We start from the raw sequence: 13,313 nt of genomic DNA on the forward strand, positions 1-13,313 counted from the left end.
AACGAGATTGTGGAATTTTTATCTAAAGCAAATGTTTCGTTTTTCTGCGGAGTTATTATCTTACAATCTTACAATCGACACACACTCTACAATACAACAGATTCCTCGGCTTAAACGGGAACTCCCGAAGTGAACAGTGTTGTAACTCCTTTATCCATTCACGTTTTAGTAATATTGGCTGGATATGGAAGTCAGCGAGTTGCAGACGACGAGCATGTCTATGTTGACAACCATAGAAGTGATCAACCAATGTGACTTCTCACGTTTGGATATTTACTGACCACAATGACCATGTTCATGTAAGTCAACATTGACTTATTGTTGTTTTTGGAATTTTGCTGTTTGGGTTTAGAGTTTGTTGTTTTAAAGCTATAAAGACAAAACAGCATGGCCTAGCCACAATTTTGCGAATTTGACATGGAAATGGGAACCATTTAGGCCTAGCTTCAGTTTCAGGCAAGATAACAGTTTCATCTTTGGTCAAATCGTCTTTGTCTGGTATTTAAAATAGGCCAAGTCGACATTCGACATGTGCTTCAGAGATAAGGTGCCTCACCTTGACATTGTCATTGTGAACGTCGTTGATGGGTGAATGTCCATCGCCACCCATCTCGCCATAACATTCTGTAGGGTACACTTTTTAAGATTCTTGTATTTTGGGATTGACTTTGTGCTTATGATGTGTGTATGCCACTATGTGTGTGGGATGGGTGGTGGAGGGGCTGAATGTCACTTATTTAATAAGTTTACAAGGTTTTCTCTGAAAATAAAAAACGATCTAAACATTTCACTCCAAAATGGCATTTTTACCAAGTGCCAACAACAGTTTTTATGTTTGTTTTTTTTTAAACTAAAAGACAGCAACTAGATAATTGTTCATCTTTCAGAATGCTTTAAATATTGGTAGTCATCTTTGGGTGTGGTGTCTTCTACTTTAAAGGGACAGGTGGTAAACAAAAGCCAACAACTTCCAAGCTTACTCCGTTCTGCTCGCCTTATTCCACCAGAGAATTTTCTGCTCCAGTGACCTTACATGGGGAATAAGCTTATCAAGCGACCAGACTGTTCTCTTGTTCATAAACAAACACACTTATTCTGAAATAAGAACAGATGGGCCTAATGCAAGCCTTTCCGTGTGCTTTACATATTGTTGTGCATAATTATATAGACATACTAGTAGAACTGCGACAGTGAGGTGTATGACAGGTCTCTGTGGGGCTGTGACTGCACAGGGAGGATAAATGTGCAAATGGAAATAGTTTTTCACGTTTTAGGATATTTCCTCAATGAAAGTTATGTGTATGTAAATGTGTAGACTCGTCCAAAATGAAACGGATAAAAAACACATGAATGAACTGTTTAAGATGTGACAATGTGAAAGAGGTTCGAGGTTGGCCACAAGGAAGTTCCAGGGTTGGAAGTAAACTCAAGTTCAAACCCTTCCATGCGCACACACAAATGGGCAGTGGGGAAGCCTAGTGGTTAGAGCATTCACTTGTCATGCCAAAGACCTGCAAGTGGGTTTGATTCCCCTCATGGGTACAATGTGTGAAGCCCATTTCTAGTGGCCCCCTCAGTGATATTGTTGGAATATTGCTAGAAGCACAGTAAAACAAAACTCACTCACACACAAGCACTCACACTCACACTCCAGGGCCGTAGTTAACTTTTTTATCCCCCTGGCATATAATGCGGGGGGATATAGCGATCAGCCAGTCTGTCTGTCCGTCTGTCTGTCCGTCCGTAATCATTTCCTTTTCCAGGGCAGAATTCGAAAACCATTCAGTGTATTTGATCGAAACTTGGCAAATCTATCAGGCACATACTGAAGTGGTGCCTTTTGACATTTTGGGATTTTTCTAATTTTTATTTTTTTAAATTTTTATGGAATGAAGTTTGACATAGACTCAATTGGGGATGGGGTTCGTTTCCGGGGCAGAATTCGAAAACCATTCAGTGTATTTGATCGAAACTTGGCAAAGCTATCAGGCACATACTGAAGTGGTGCCTTTTGATATTTTGGGATTTTTCTAATTTTTATTTTTTAAAATTTTTATGGAATGAAGTTTGACATAGACTCAATTTGGGATGGGGTTTATTTCCGGGGCAGAATTTGAAAACCATTCAGTGTATTTGATCGAAACTTGGCAAAGCTATCAGGCACATACTGAAGTGGTGCCTTTTGATATTTTGGGATTTTTCTAATTTTTATTTTTTTAAATTTTTATGGAATGAAGTTGGACATAGACTCAATTGGGGATGGGGTTTATTTCCGGGGCAGAATTTGAAAACCATTCAGTGTATTTGATCGAAACTTGGCAAAGCTATCAGGCACATACTGAAGTGGTGCCTTTTGATATTTTGGGATTTTTCTAATTTTTATTTTTTAAAATTTTTATGGAATGAAGTTTGACATAGACTCAATTTGGGATGGGGTTTGTTTCCAGGCAAGAATTCGAAAACCATTCAGTGGGTAAACAATGTATGCTTCTTAAAGAGCAATCAACTGTTGACTCATTACATACAGAATTGCATATTTACTAGTGGTTACTTTACAGACAGCTGCCGGGGGATATGTCATCTTTCTGATGACTCTTGTTTGACAGGGGGGGGCAAATATTTGTACAAGGATCACTTGTCCCCAACTTGTATTTTCATGATTCAAATAAAACTGTTTTCTAAAAAAAAATCCAGGAGGGAAACTGCCCCCCCCCCCCCCCCCCCCCAGGCTGGCTACGGCACTGCACTCACAATGAGATTCACCAGAGGCTGTCAAGTCGTAAAGACCAATTCCAAGCGGGATGAAGACTCCACTTGAGTTCCTCACTGCTTCCTGACATTTAACTAAGATGGACTAGTTATCCTAATGACTGAGAATGTGTGTTGTTGTGTGTCTAAAAATGTCACATGAATGGGAAATATAAAAAAAAACATCCTTAAAATTAACCTTTTTTAGTGTAAGAATATTAATGTAGGCATGCATCCACCAGACCAAGCAGGACTATACAGATTACATTTCAAGGTTGAAGGTTGTAATTGGAAAAAACTGGTGCATAAATTTGTTTATTGAACACTGTAGGCATTTGTCACAGTAGACTTTTGTACCCTCCAACGATGTTGCTGGATTATTGCTGACTGTTGCTGAAACAACACTCCCTCACTAACTCTCTCTTGTACAATGTTGTAATTGGTTTTCAATACCCCATATAATAATATATATGATGATTTTGTTTATAATTCAAATCCAACTTGAAACATGGCCACCATATTTCTTCATAATTCAGGTGAGCTACAGAGCCTTGTGGCTCTATACTTTTTATATAAAACTGTCTTGTGGTAATGTTACATGAAGGCAGTGATAAAAGGAGGATGCGTGGCTTCTGCAGCCAATCAGATATCATCTTTTTAGAATGATTTGGCTTCATTTCTTCACCACCTTGATTCATAAAAAAACAGAACACAAATATACTATCAACAGAACACCCTTTTGTGTGTGCCCTTGCACTCAGAAACAACAGGGTGTATATAATATCCTGAACAATATAATAGCACAGGTTCACTTTTTTGCATTCAGGACTTGCTGTTTATATTCATATTTGGTTTCGGGGTACAGACAACAGACATGCAAGCTTGAGCGATTCACTCCCGCTTACCGAGAATTTAAAAGCTGTGATGCTTGGTAATTTCACCTGACTTGACTTTCTATGGATGTGTCCTCAGATCATTCTTGCATAGAGGTATCATACAACCTGATTTTGATGAGATGGAACTGACAAAGAAAACAGAGATATATGAAATGTCTTTCTTGGTTTTGCTTCTCCTGCCATCTACAGGCTGGAATATTTCACACAAGAAATCTGTAAACCACAAACATGAAAAAAATAACTCTACATCAGGGTTAGAAACTAACATGTTTAGTCTACTAGTCCTTACAATGATAACATATAGCAAACCACTCTAAAAATGGCAAATTTCTACTCGTCCTTATGATACCTTAACTATTGGGCAGATTGGCAAGGACTACAGGACCAGTGCCAATTTCTAACGCTGTTAACATAGGGAAGTGCACTGTAAAACGTTGAACCTAATTCATACATCTTAGTAAACAATGCTCTCTGTATGGTGAAAAGTATGACTGATAAGGTTTAACATTTGGAGGTTACAGTGGGACAGTTGGAGAGATATTTACTTTAAAACTAGGTTAGGTCACATCTCCACATAGGCCTGTACACACAACAGTCTAGTGTATTAGCAGTCATCAGGTATGCTACACATGGGTAGATGATATATTTGTCTACATATTCTGTTAATTATTAGACAACAGGCTGTCATGCATACCTATTCCTTAAAACCTGTTAACCAAAGTATTTCTGTTTCAGTTGGGGATGTGCATTTTCTTCAACAAGGTTGCTAACTAGGAAGGCATTTAGACAACACGTTGTGTCCCAAATACGTAATATTGACACCCTGTCAAAAACAAGATCTGTGTTGAAGCCAAATATTGCCGGACTTAGGACTAGAACTGTATCTTCAACGCTTGTCCGAAGTTTTGATCAGACAAGAATTATGGAAGCTGATCCAGGAGAAGCAATGGAAGGTGATGCGAGACAAATATTCCAGGCTGCTGTTGAGTCGGTGATGCCGAGACCGATGCTGGAGAGAGAAGTGACGTACAGAAAGGAGACGAGGACTCTGTGTGTGGGGGGCAAGGAGTATCAGCTGCAGAAGAATGTGTTTGTTGTTGGCTTTGGTAAAGCGGTCAGCGGTATGGCGCGAGTTGTGGAGGAAATGCTGGGTGATCACATTGTGAAGGGCATTATTAGCATTCCCATTGGGGCAACAGAGCAGTTAAAGAAGTTAAATAAACAGTAAGTTTGACAAAAGAAATTATTACTTGGTTTTTGGATCTGCTGACCCTTAATTTCACCTACCGTATGTGCAATAAATGTTTTTTTTGCTTCTGCCAAGTCTGTTAAAATATTTCACTGAACAAAAATATTCTTGTCACTGGCACCATGGACACAGACCCATTTTTCAGTTCATACCATTTCTCATTTAAGCATTTTCTCGCTAAACAAAGATCTGAAGACCTCCCATTACAATTTACAGGCATCTTCCCAATGCAAGGGAGTTAGCTTTGAAAAAAATCTATTCAAATTTGCTTCTGAATGAAAAAAATTCTTCAAGGTCTAATAGCTGTACGAGATTGTATGGCAGTAATTCCCACTGACTGTGGACAGTCTCTTCTGTTTCAAAAGTATATCCACTGAAGCGAAAGACAGATGGTTATTTAGTCAGAATATGTCGTAGTAACTATAGTTCGGAATATCCTGTATTAACCTTTTGAAAGTTTGCATGATTAGAGAACACATTCTGACTGTCCCTTTCCCAATCTGGTAAGCAACGCTCTGATTCGCCGGATGAAAGATTCTGACATGGCTCGTAATGGGATGTCCTCCCATCAATGTTAACTGTTGCTGAACTAAGATTGGATTTTAATGAGATTGATGGTTTGTAAGAGGGTATGTGTAATAATTGATACTTTTTCTTACAGTTTCCAGTATTGTTTTGATTTAATAGTTGTCAAACTGCTCATCTAATTTATCTGACCATACCCTATTTACATCAAAGTTTGTATTTGCATGCAAGGTTTCTAAATTTGACCACTAATACTGTTGTGAAGTGATATTATCCTTATTAGAAAGTCGGCAAGTTGACATAGGTGCCATTTCAAGTGTCTGACAAAATTTGCTGACAGAATTAAAGAAAGTATATGGATTTATGACCCTGCTGTCATAGCAACTGATTCAGGACAACCTTTGTCTGAATGGACATTTAATTCCAAAGGCTAATTGTCATGTCGTCATGACGTGAACGTAACTGATACCATTGTATACATTGTGGATGTGACTAGAATCACTCAACTGCCACTCAACTTGAAAGATGCTAATCTATATTAAGCGATTAAGCCATCGTTAATCCTCATCACCTTTGTATTGTACATTTAATGTCAGTCAGCTTGAAGGAGCTGTGCAACAGTGTCACTTCTCATAAATAACTGTCACGTTTATGACTTAATCCATGTGACCATGGCTATATAAGCCTTGGTCCAGATAGACAGAGAGTGAGATATCACCCTTAGTCTAGCTAGGGTTAAGCTATGTGCTCCAAGGCACCAACATCATCACTATTATTATGTGCTGACTCGGCACATGGTGCTTCTTGTATATATCTACCAGTATATTGTATATATTTGTATATGCTGCAAGCTATCAACTCAATGCTGTCACTTCCTACGATTTGTTGTTTAATGTCACACTCAGCAGTATTCAACTTTATGATGGCAGTCTGTAAATAATCAAGTCCAGACCAGACAATCCAGTGGTTGACATCATGAGCATCGATCTACACAATTGGGATCGATGACATGCATCTACCAAGTCACAAAGCCTGACCCCGTTAGTCACCTCTTACAACAAGCATAGTTGCCTATTACAGCAAGCATGGGTTGCTGAAGACCTATTCTACCCCGGATCTTCACGGATGACTTCCTACTGGGAGTCGCTCATGGACCCCTTGTGTACAGGAATAGGCAAACGATCATTATCAACGTAACAAGCATCGCTAACCCATGTGCCAACAGGGTATTACTGCTATAGCCTTACTTGTAATCATCATGACACATTCATACTGTTTTGTAGTATCACTTCTGGTATATATTTTGCATTTTTCATGTTTACAGAGATGTGTGCAAATTTTAAAACATATAAGATACCAAAACATTCTGCTGGAACATCAATGCCTCATCATGCTCATGTTAGTGACATGGTGTCCGAACATTAAAATCAAAGTGCCCTTCATGAATATTGCTTTGTTCTCATTAAAATCTGATCTTTACAGAGAAATGTCATGTCGTAGATCTGATTTTAATGAGAACAAAATAATCTTTATTAAACGCACTTTGACAATGACCACAAGCAGGTCTACCTCTCAGCCATGAAACTTTACTAATCATCTGGGCCCACTTGCACAAAGTGATCTTAGCGCTACGACTATTGTAAGCCTATGTTAAAGTATGGGAGTTAGTGCTAAGATCGCTTTGTGCAAGTGGGCCCTGGTACCTGTTACATGTGATGCCAATATAACATGACGTCATAGAAGGACATATTGGTGGGTAACACTGTCATTCAACTTGGTCTAGATAGGTGAATCCCCAACTGTCATATTTACTGCGTTAGAAATTAGCACTAGTCCTATAGTCCTTGCCAAACTGTCCAATACTTAAGCTATCATAAGGACTAGCAGATATTTGCCAATTTTAAGGGTTTTTCTATATGTTATCATTGTAAGGACTAGTGGACTATAACTGTTAGCTTCTACCCCTGATTTATAGTAGCTACAATGCACAACATACATATTCCTTTCTTATCATGCTTACCGTATTCGACATAATAAGCGCCCCGCTCTAATATGTGCCCAAGGCGATATTTGCTAATATATTGGCTAGTGAACAATTCAAATTCCTTATGATTGATCAATGTACACAAGACTTATTTATTTGTGTATAATACACACTCGTGTGTTATATGCACCCTTAATTATGGACAATTAAATTCTGGAAAAATATATCTGTAGTGTATAATACACACAAACTTTTCTTTTGTATCATTTCAGGCTGTCAGCATAAACCACGAAATTTACGATCTTTCAACTCTGATATTTTTTCACCAAAATTATATTCTAATAAGAGTTCCCTATTTCTAATTTTGGAAGCGCCCTGGGCGCTTATTATGTCAAATACAGTATTAACAATAAGTTAAAATTGTCAATAAGTGATACCAGTAAGATCAGTAAGGGATTAATTGTTTGCCATTTTAACTTCTCAAAAATGTGATATTTGTGTCCTCTGCCCAGTGACATGCTGTTGGAGGCGAGCAGTAAGATCACAGTGTACGAGGGAGCCAAGGATAACCTCCCAGATGAAGACTCTCTCAAGGCTGCTGAAGAAATCCACAAACTGGTGTCAGCATTGGGAAAAGATGACATTCTCATTGTGCTTGTATCAGGTGATTTTACAGTTTAACCATTGTCAATACTTGAGAGGTTTGTATACAAGTCATTCCTCCATCACTCGTGAATACATAAACCTGATATGTGTTGCCGTAATGTCTATCAATAATAAGCTGTTGAAATAAGGCCTTCTTTTACTCAGATGAGTAGTGTTGAGAATTGGTTGTAAAACCATTATTGATGATTGGCTCCCAACCAGTCGTTTATCAAATTAATTGGTAAGCAAAATGTTGCTGTTTGTGAATGTTAAGTTAAAGAAGCACCAGGCACTATAATCATCTATAAATATTGATGAATGACAGTGAAATATATCAGTTTTAAGGCAACTAGGACATGACTTTTAGCCTTGAAAAGTGTGATTATTGCCATGAAAGAGCCTTAATAGGCCATACATTTGGTGGCTCAAGTTTTAATGAGCCATGTTTAACCCAGTGGGTCGTTTTTCCTCCATCTATCCCTAGGTGGCGGATCAGCTCTGCTGCCTACCCCATGTCCCCCTATATCGCTGGGGGAAGAGATGGAGCTGACGCGTCTACTGGCCAGCAAGGGGGCGACCATTCAGGAGCTCAACCTCATCCGCTCCAACATCGAGGTTCTCAAAGGTGGAGGACTTGCTCTGGAAGCCAGACCTGCCTCAGTGAGTGGTGTTCACACTTCTCCATTCTCCTTTGTTTATTTCAAAGTACATATATTTTCCAATTTCTAGGCATCATCTGTTGTCTATTTGATGGTGGTTAGATCCAAAGTCATGATAGTTAGACCTGCCTCAGTTTCTTTAAAAAATGTTTTCCAAATCCTTTCATGTTTTAAGTCAAGGTGCTCGAGTAATCGGATGCACTTCGCAACAATATAGATTTTGATTATTGATTGTCTTGACTGGGCGCATCCAATTCGTTTGAAGCAAATGCAAGTAATATCATAAGCAGAATCTGATTGGTCAATAGGAAGGACATAGACTGGACGTAAGTCAAAATATCCACTAGTGGCGCTACGATTGAGCCACAAAATTAAGGTGGAAACTGAACTTTTAAGGTCAGTTAACTCCCTTGCCTCGGGAAGATGTCCCATTTATTACATAGCTCAAACATTAAGGAATTATATGGTACAGCCAACAATAACACATGTTTCTAAGGCAAGGTAGTTAACTGATGATAAAAGTGCAGTTTCCACCCTTGCTGAACTAGGCTAGAACTTCTGGAGTTATCGTTTGGCTGGCCTAACGAGTCTATACTTAGTCCAATCAATATTGTGTAATTAAATTTAACATCCGGTTTGTATATAAGATTTTGGTTGATTACAGTATCCGCAGAGCATGTTTTCTGTCAACTGGGTGTCGACAGATATTTTCCAAATCTTTTCTTGATTAAAAAATGGTTTGATGCACATCGCGTAAGAATCGTTATATTACAATATAGATCTTGTTAATCAATCAGATCTTCTTGACTGAGCTCTGCCATTTTGTTTGAAGCAAATGCAAGTAATATGAGAGTTTGAATCTGAGGGATTTAGCCACTGTTGGTGCTACAATCGAACCATGAAATTCCAGCCTAGTTCGGCAAGTGTGGAAACAGGACTTTACAGTCAGTTAACTCCCTTGCCTCGGGAAGATGGCAATAACACAGCCTTACGGGTATGTCTTATTGTGTATTGTGGTATTTCAACTTTGACCTATAAATACTGCTGTGGCTACTTATAGTGCCTTTGCAGTCGTGATGGCCCTCTGCAAGGTATGCATGTATCATTGTGTAATTCATCTTCCTGAGGCAAGAGAGTTTACTGACTATAAAAGTCCAGCTTCCACCCTTGCGAACTAGGCTGGGTTTATGGAGTTACATTTTGGCTGGACTAACGAGTCTATGCATAGTCCAATCAAAATCGTGCACCGAAATCGAAATCTGGTTCGTTAACAGTCATGTAGAGTTTGGTCGAGTGCAGGATTTGCAAAGCGAAGTAAGAACTGTTTTATCACAAAATAGATCTTGATGGTCAATCAGATTGTCTTGACTGGGCACCACCATTTTGTTTGAAGCAAATGCATGTGATACAAGAGGTGGAATCTGATTGGTCCATATGAGAGAGGCATAGAATGGACATAACTTGTAATAGCCACTGGCGGCGTTACGATCGAGCCCAGGAATTCCAGCCTAGTTCTGCAAGGGTGGAAACTGGACTTGTAAAGTCAGTTAACGCTCTTGCCTCGGGAAGATGTGTGTAATTGATGAACATGCTGTTACACCTGTATGGCCTTCCTTATCTAATGGGAGTGGTGGGGTATCCTAGTTGAGCTAATGTGTTCGCTCATCACGTCCCATGAAATTTCTTTTGGAACTGCCAGCTTCATCCTGAATTAATTTCAAAAGAACTATCTACTTTTATCTATTTTATGAATATTAATGTATGATGTAGGTATATTAATAGTTCTGAATGTTGCAGGTGATATCTCTCATCCTGTCCGATGTTATTGGAGACCCCCTTGACTTCATTGCCAGCGGTCCCACTTTCTTCAGTGCCACTGATGCCAGCCAGTGCATGCATCTTTTCAAAACATTCAACATTACAGACCAGGTTCCCAAGTCAGTCTTAGAATTCTTGGAGCGACGGAAGAAAGTGAAAAAAATGCCCATAACAGTTGACAGCCCTGATTTTGAACATTGGGCATGGGTTCAGAACCACATTGTTGGAAACAATACCATAGCAACATCTACCGCAGGCAGCACAGCTAGAAACCTGGGTTACCTCCCTTTAGTTTTGTCAACATATTTAAGTGGGGACACCAGAGAAGTTGCAGCCATGTTTGGGAAACTGGCCAAATATGTCCTACTGATATTCAGACGGAACTCTAAAGAATATAACCCTGTGTTGGCAACGCTGGAAGTTGATCTGGTTCGAACAGGAATCAGCAAAGATAAACTGAATGAGGTTGTCACTTTAGTGGAGAAAGGTAAGAATATGCAGAAAGGGGTTTGTATTATAGCAGGAGGGGAGACAACTACCCTGGTGAAGGGCAGTGGCCTTGGAGGAAGGAACCAGGAGATGGCGCTGGCTATTGCTCCATATCTGGCCGCCCTGAAAGGAGACTCTGTGTTCAAGACATATAGTCAGATCTGTTTCCTGAGTGCAGGCACTGATGGACTTGATGGACCCACAGATGCTGCAGGGGCGGTGGTTGATATGGATTTTACCCAAATCCTGGCTGAGGAGGGAATGTCGCTGGACGATTTCTTGCAGAATAATGACTCTTATAATCTGTTTCGTATAGTCCGAAATGGGTCCAATCACATTAAGATTGGCCATACTGGGACGAATGTAATGGACATCCAGATATTGTTGGTGAAGCATTAATTTTAGTGGCAGGATTGATTGTGGTTTTCCAGACTATGTCATGTTTATTCCAGATTATGTCAAAGAGGACAGGGATTTCTTTAGTGTTTGTGTTAGGTCTCAGTTCAGTAATGTTCTTCCCCTAAACTGCCTCTGATGTGTGTGAGTGAGCAGGGTTTTATGCAGATATTTTGGCCAATGTTGTAATGGCATACCCTCTGGTACAAGGGTGTCCCAGTGGTCAAATTCTCTTTGCAGAGTTGGGTCACTTTGGCATACCAATAATTGATGATCATGGGTTCGAATCCCATATGCAACCGCATTATGGCTCTGAAACTGTCCCCATCACACCCATTGAGACAAAGTATCAAGTTATCTGAACTTTGTTTAGGTTTTGTGCAATGTCATTGTCACTAGAATGGACAAGGGCAATTTATTAAGAAAAGAGGAGGATTTTGTCCAATACAGCTTTAGAAATTGGCACTCGTCCTGTAGTCCTTGCCAACTGCCCAATTGTTAAGGTATCACAAGGACTTGTAGAAATTTGCCCTTTTTAAAGGTTTTGCTATATGTTATCATTGTAAGGACTAGTCGGCTGAAACTGTTAGTTTCTGTCGCTGCAATATGATGTAAAAACTGTATAACAAACAACCAATCTCAGTAAGATCCAATCTCTCACTTTATAGGATATCTCTTTGCATGAAGATCTGACAACACCTCCATATAAGGTCGCATCAAGTGAAACCTGAGTGATCTTTGACTGCCCAATGTAAAGAAAGGATGTATGGGTTTTTGAGACAATCAAATCTCAGATTTCTGAAACGATTAAGCTTCATTTCTTTACAACCACGATTCTGAAATTTCCACCAAAAAAGAAGACCACCACAGAATACAATTTGTCCCTCTATTGTAACCCTTTGGGGTGTAGATGCCATGTTGCTCAGAAATGAGAGTATGTATTCCATATCCACAATCAAATAATAGTGTGGATTGATGTTTTTGCATTCAGAATTCCCTGATATTATTTGTTTTCAAGATAAAAAATCAAATATGCTGGTCTCAATGCTACTGCGAATTTCAAAGCCTCAACGATGGTTGGCTGATTAGAACCAATCATCTGATGCGGCCTCCTTTGGAGGATTCATGCAAGGAGGTATCATATCTTTGTGAAAGATCTGATTTTATTGATACTGACAAACAACAAATGTAACCAGTGTATTTAGCATTCTTGTTGAAGTCATGTCTTTGGGAATTGGCAATGACTTATCCTGGATCTGACTGTCAATGGTTTGTGATAATGGTCAGAATCTATGGTGCTATGTTTGTAATCATGTACTTCCGCTGAATATTTTCGGCTAACAAATTTTCAGGGTAAAAAATCCATTGCTAGCTTCCACTCATAAGCATATATATATATACCCAGGAATACATGATAAACATGCAAAAATAAAACAATGATATTAATGTCATCATTATAAATGTTACAGCTAACTTTCGTAATGTACAGTAAAACCTTATCAATTTTGATTGTTTCCAGCAAGAAATGTCCAGATTATTAAATTTGCAGATAAGAAATCATGGTTCGCCTCTATTATGTTTCTAGGTTTGTCGGCACCATACCTGTGGTAAATGTCTGAGACCGGCATCCGGGCTTTCCTCCCACGTTAAGCTGACATGCTGATATAACTGTAACCCTGTTAAAAGCGGTGTTAAACCCAACTCACTCACTCACTCACTCACTCACTCACTCACTCACTCACTCACTCACTCACTCACTCACTCACTCACTCACTCACTCACTCACTCACTCACTCACTCACTCACTCACTCACTCACTCACTCACTCACTCACTCACTCACTCACTCACTCACTCACTCACTCACTCACTCACTCACTCACTCACTCACTCACTCACTCACTC

General features: G+C 39.4%; 1 protein-coding gene across 2 annotated transcripts; it reads left to right on the top strand.

The window, feature by feature from the left end:
* The first annotated feature begins 173 nt into the window (after window positions 1-173).
* LOC124116078 (glycerate kinase-like) lies at window positions 174-12,969 on the top strand. Of its 2 annotated transcripts, none has more exons than XM_046477289.2 (5): window positions 174-299; window positions 4,380-4,868; window positions 7,915-8,066; window positions 8,532-8,707; window positions 10,504-12,969. In XM_046477289.2, the coding sequence occupies exons 1-5, from the start codon at window positions 286-288 to the stop codon at window positions 11,410-11,412; spliced, it is 1,740 nt and encodes a 579-aa protein (XP_046333245.2). In that variant the 5' UTR covers window positions 174-285; the 3' UTR covers window positions 11,413-12,969. The 2 variants fall into 2 exon arrangements, with proteins under 2 accessions (XP_046333245.2, XP_046333246.2); XM_046477290.2 differs by lacking the exon at window positions 174-299 and adding an exon at window positions 3,984-4,262.
* Window positions 12,970-13,313: the final 344 nt, after the last annotated feature.

Source organism: Haliotis rufescens, unplaced genomic scaffold (genome assembly GCF_023055435.1).
Source record: "Haliotis rufescens isolate VD_foot unplaced genomic scaffold, xgHalRufe1.0.p SCAF_23, whole genome shotgun sequence".
Taxonomy (NCBI): Eukaryota; Metazoa; Mollusca; class Gastropoda; order Lepetellida; family Haliotidae; genus Haliotis; species Haliotis rufescens.

What these genes read in the sequence shown, in the direction of transcription:
- LOC124116078 (XM_046477289.2), top strand. An exon ending in TTAAAGAAGTTAAATAAACA is followed by an intron (nt 4,869 to 7,914) that starts GTAAGTTTGACA and finishes TCCTCTGCCCAG; the next exon opens with TGACATGCTGTTGGAGGCGA. An exon ending in TGGAAGCCAGACCTGCCTCA is followed by an intron (nt 8,708 to 10,503) that starts GTGAGTGGTGTT and finishes TGAATGTTGCAG; the next exon opens with GTGATATCTCTCATCCTGTC.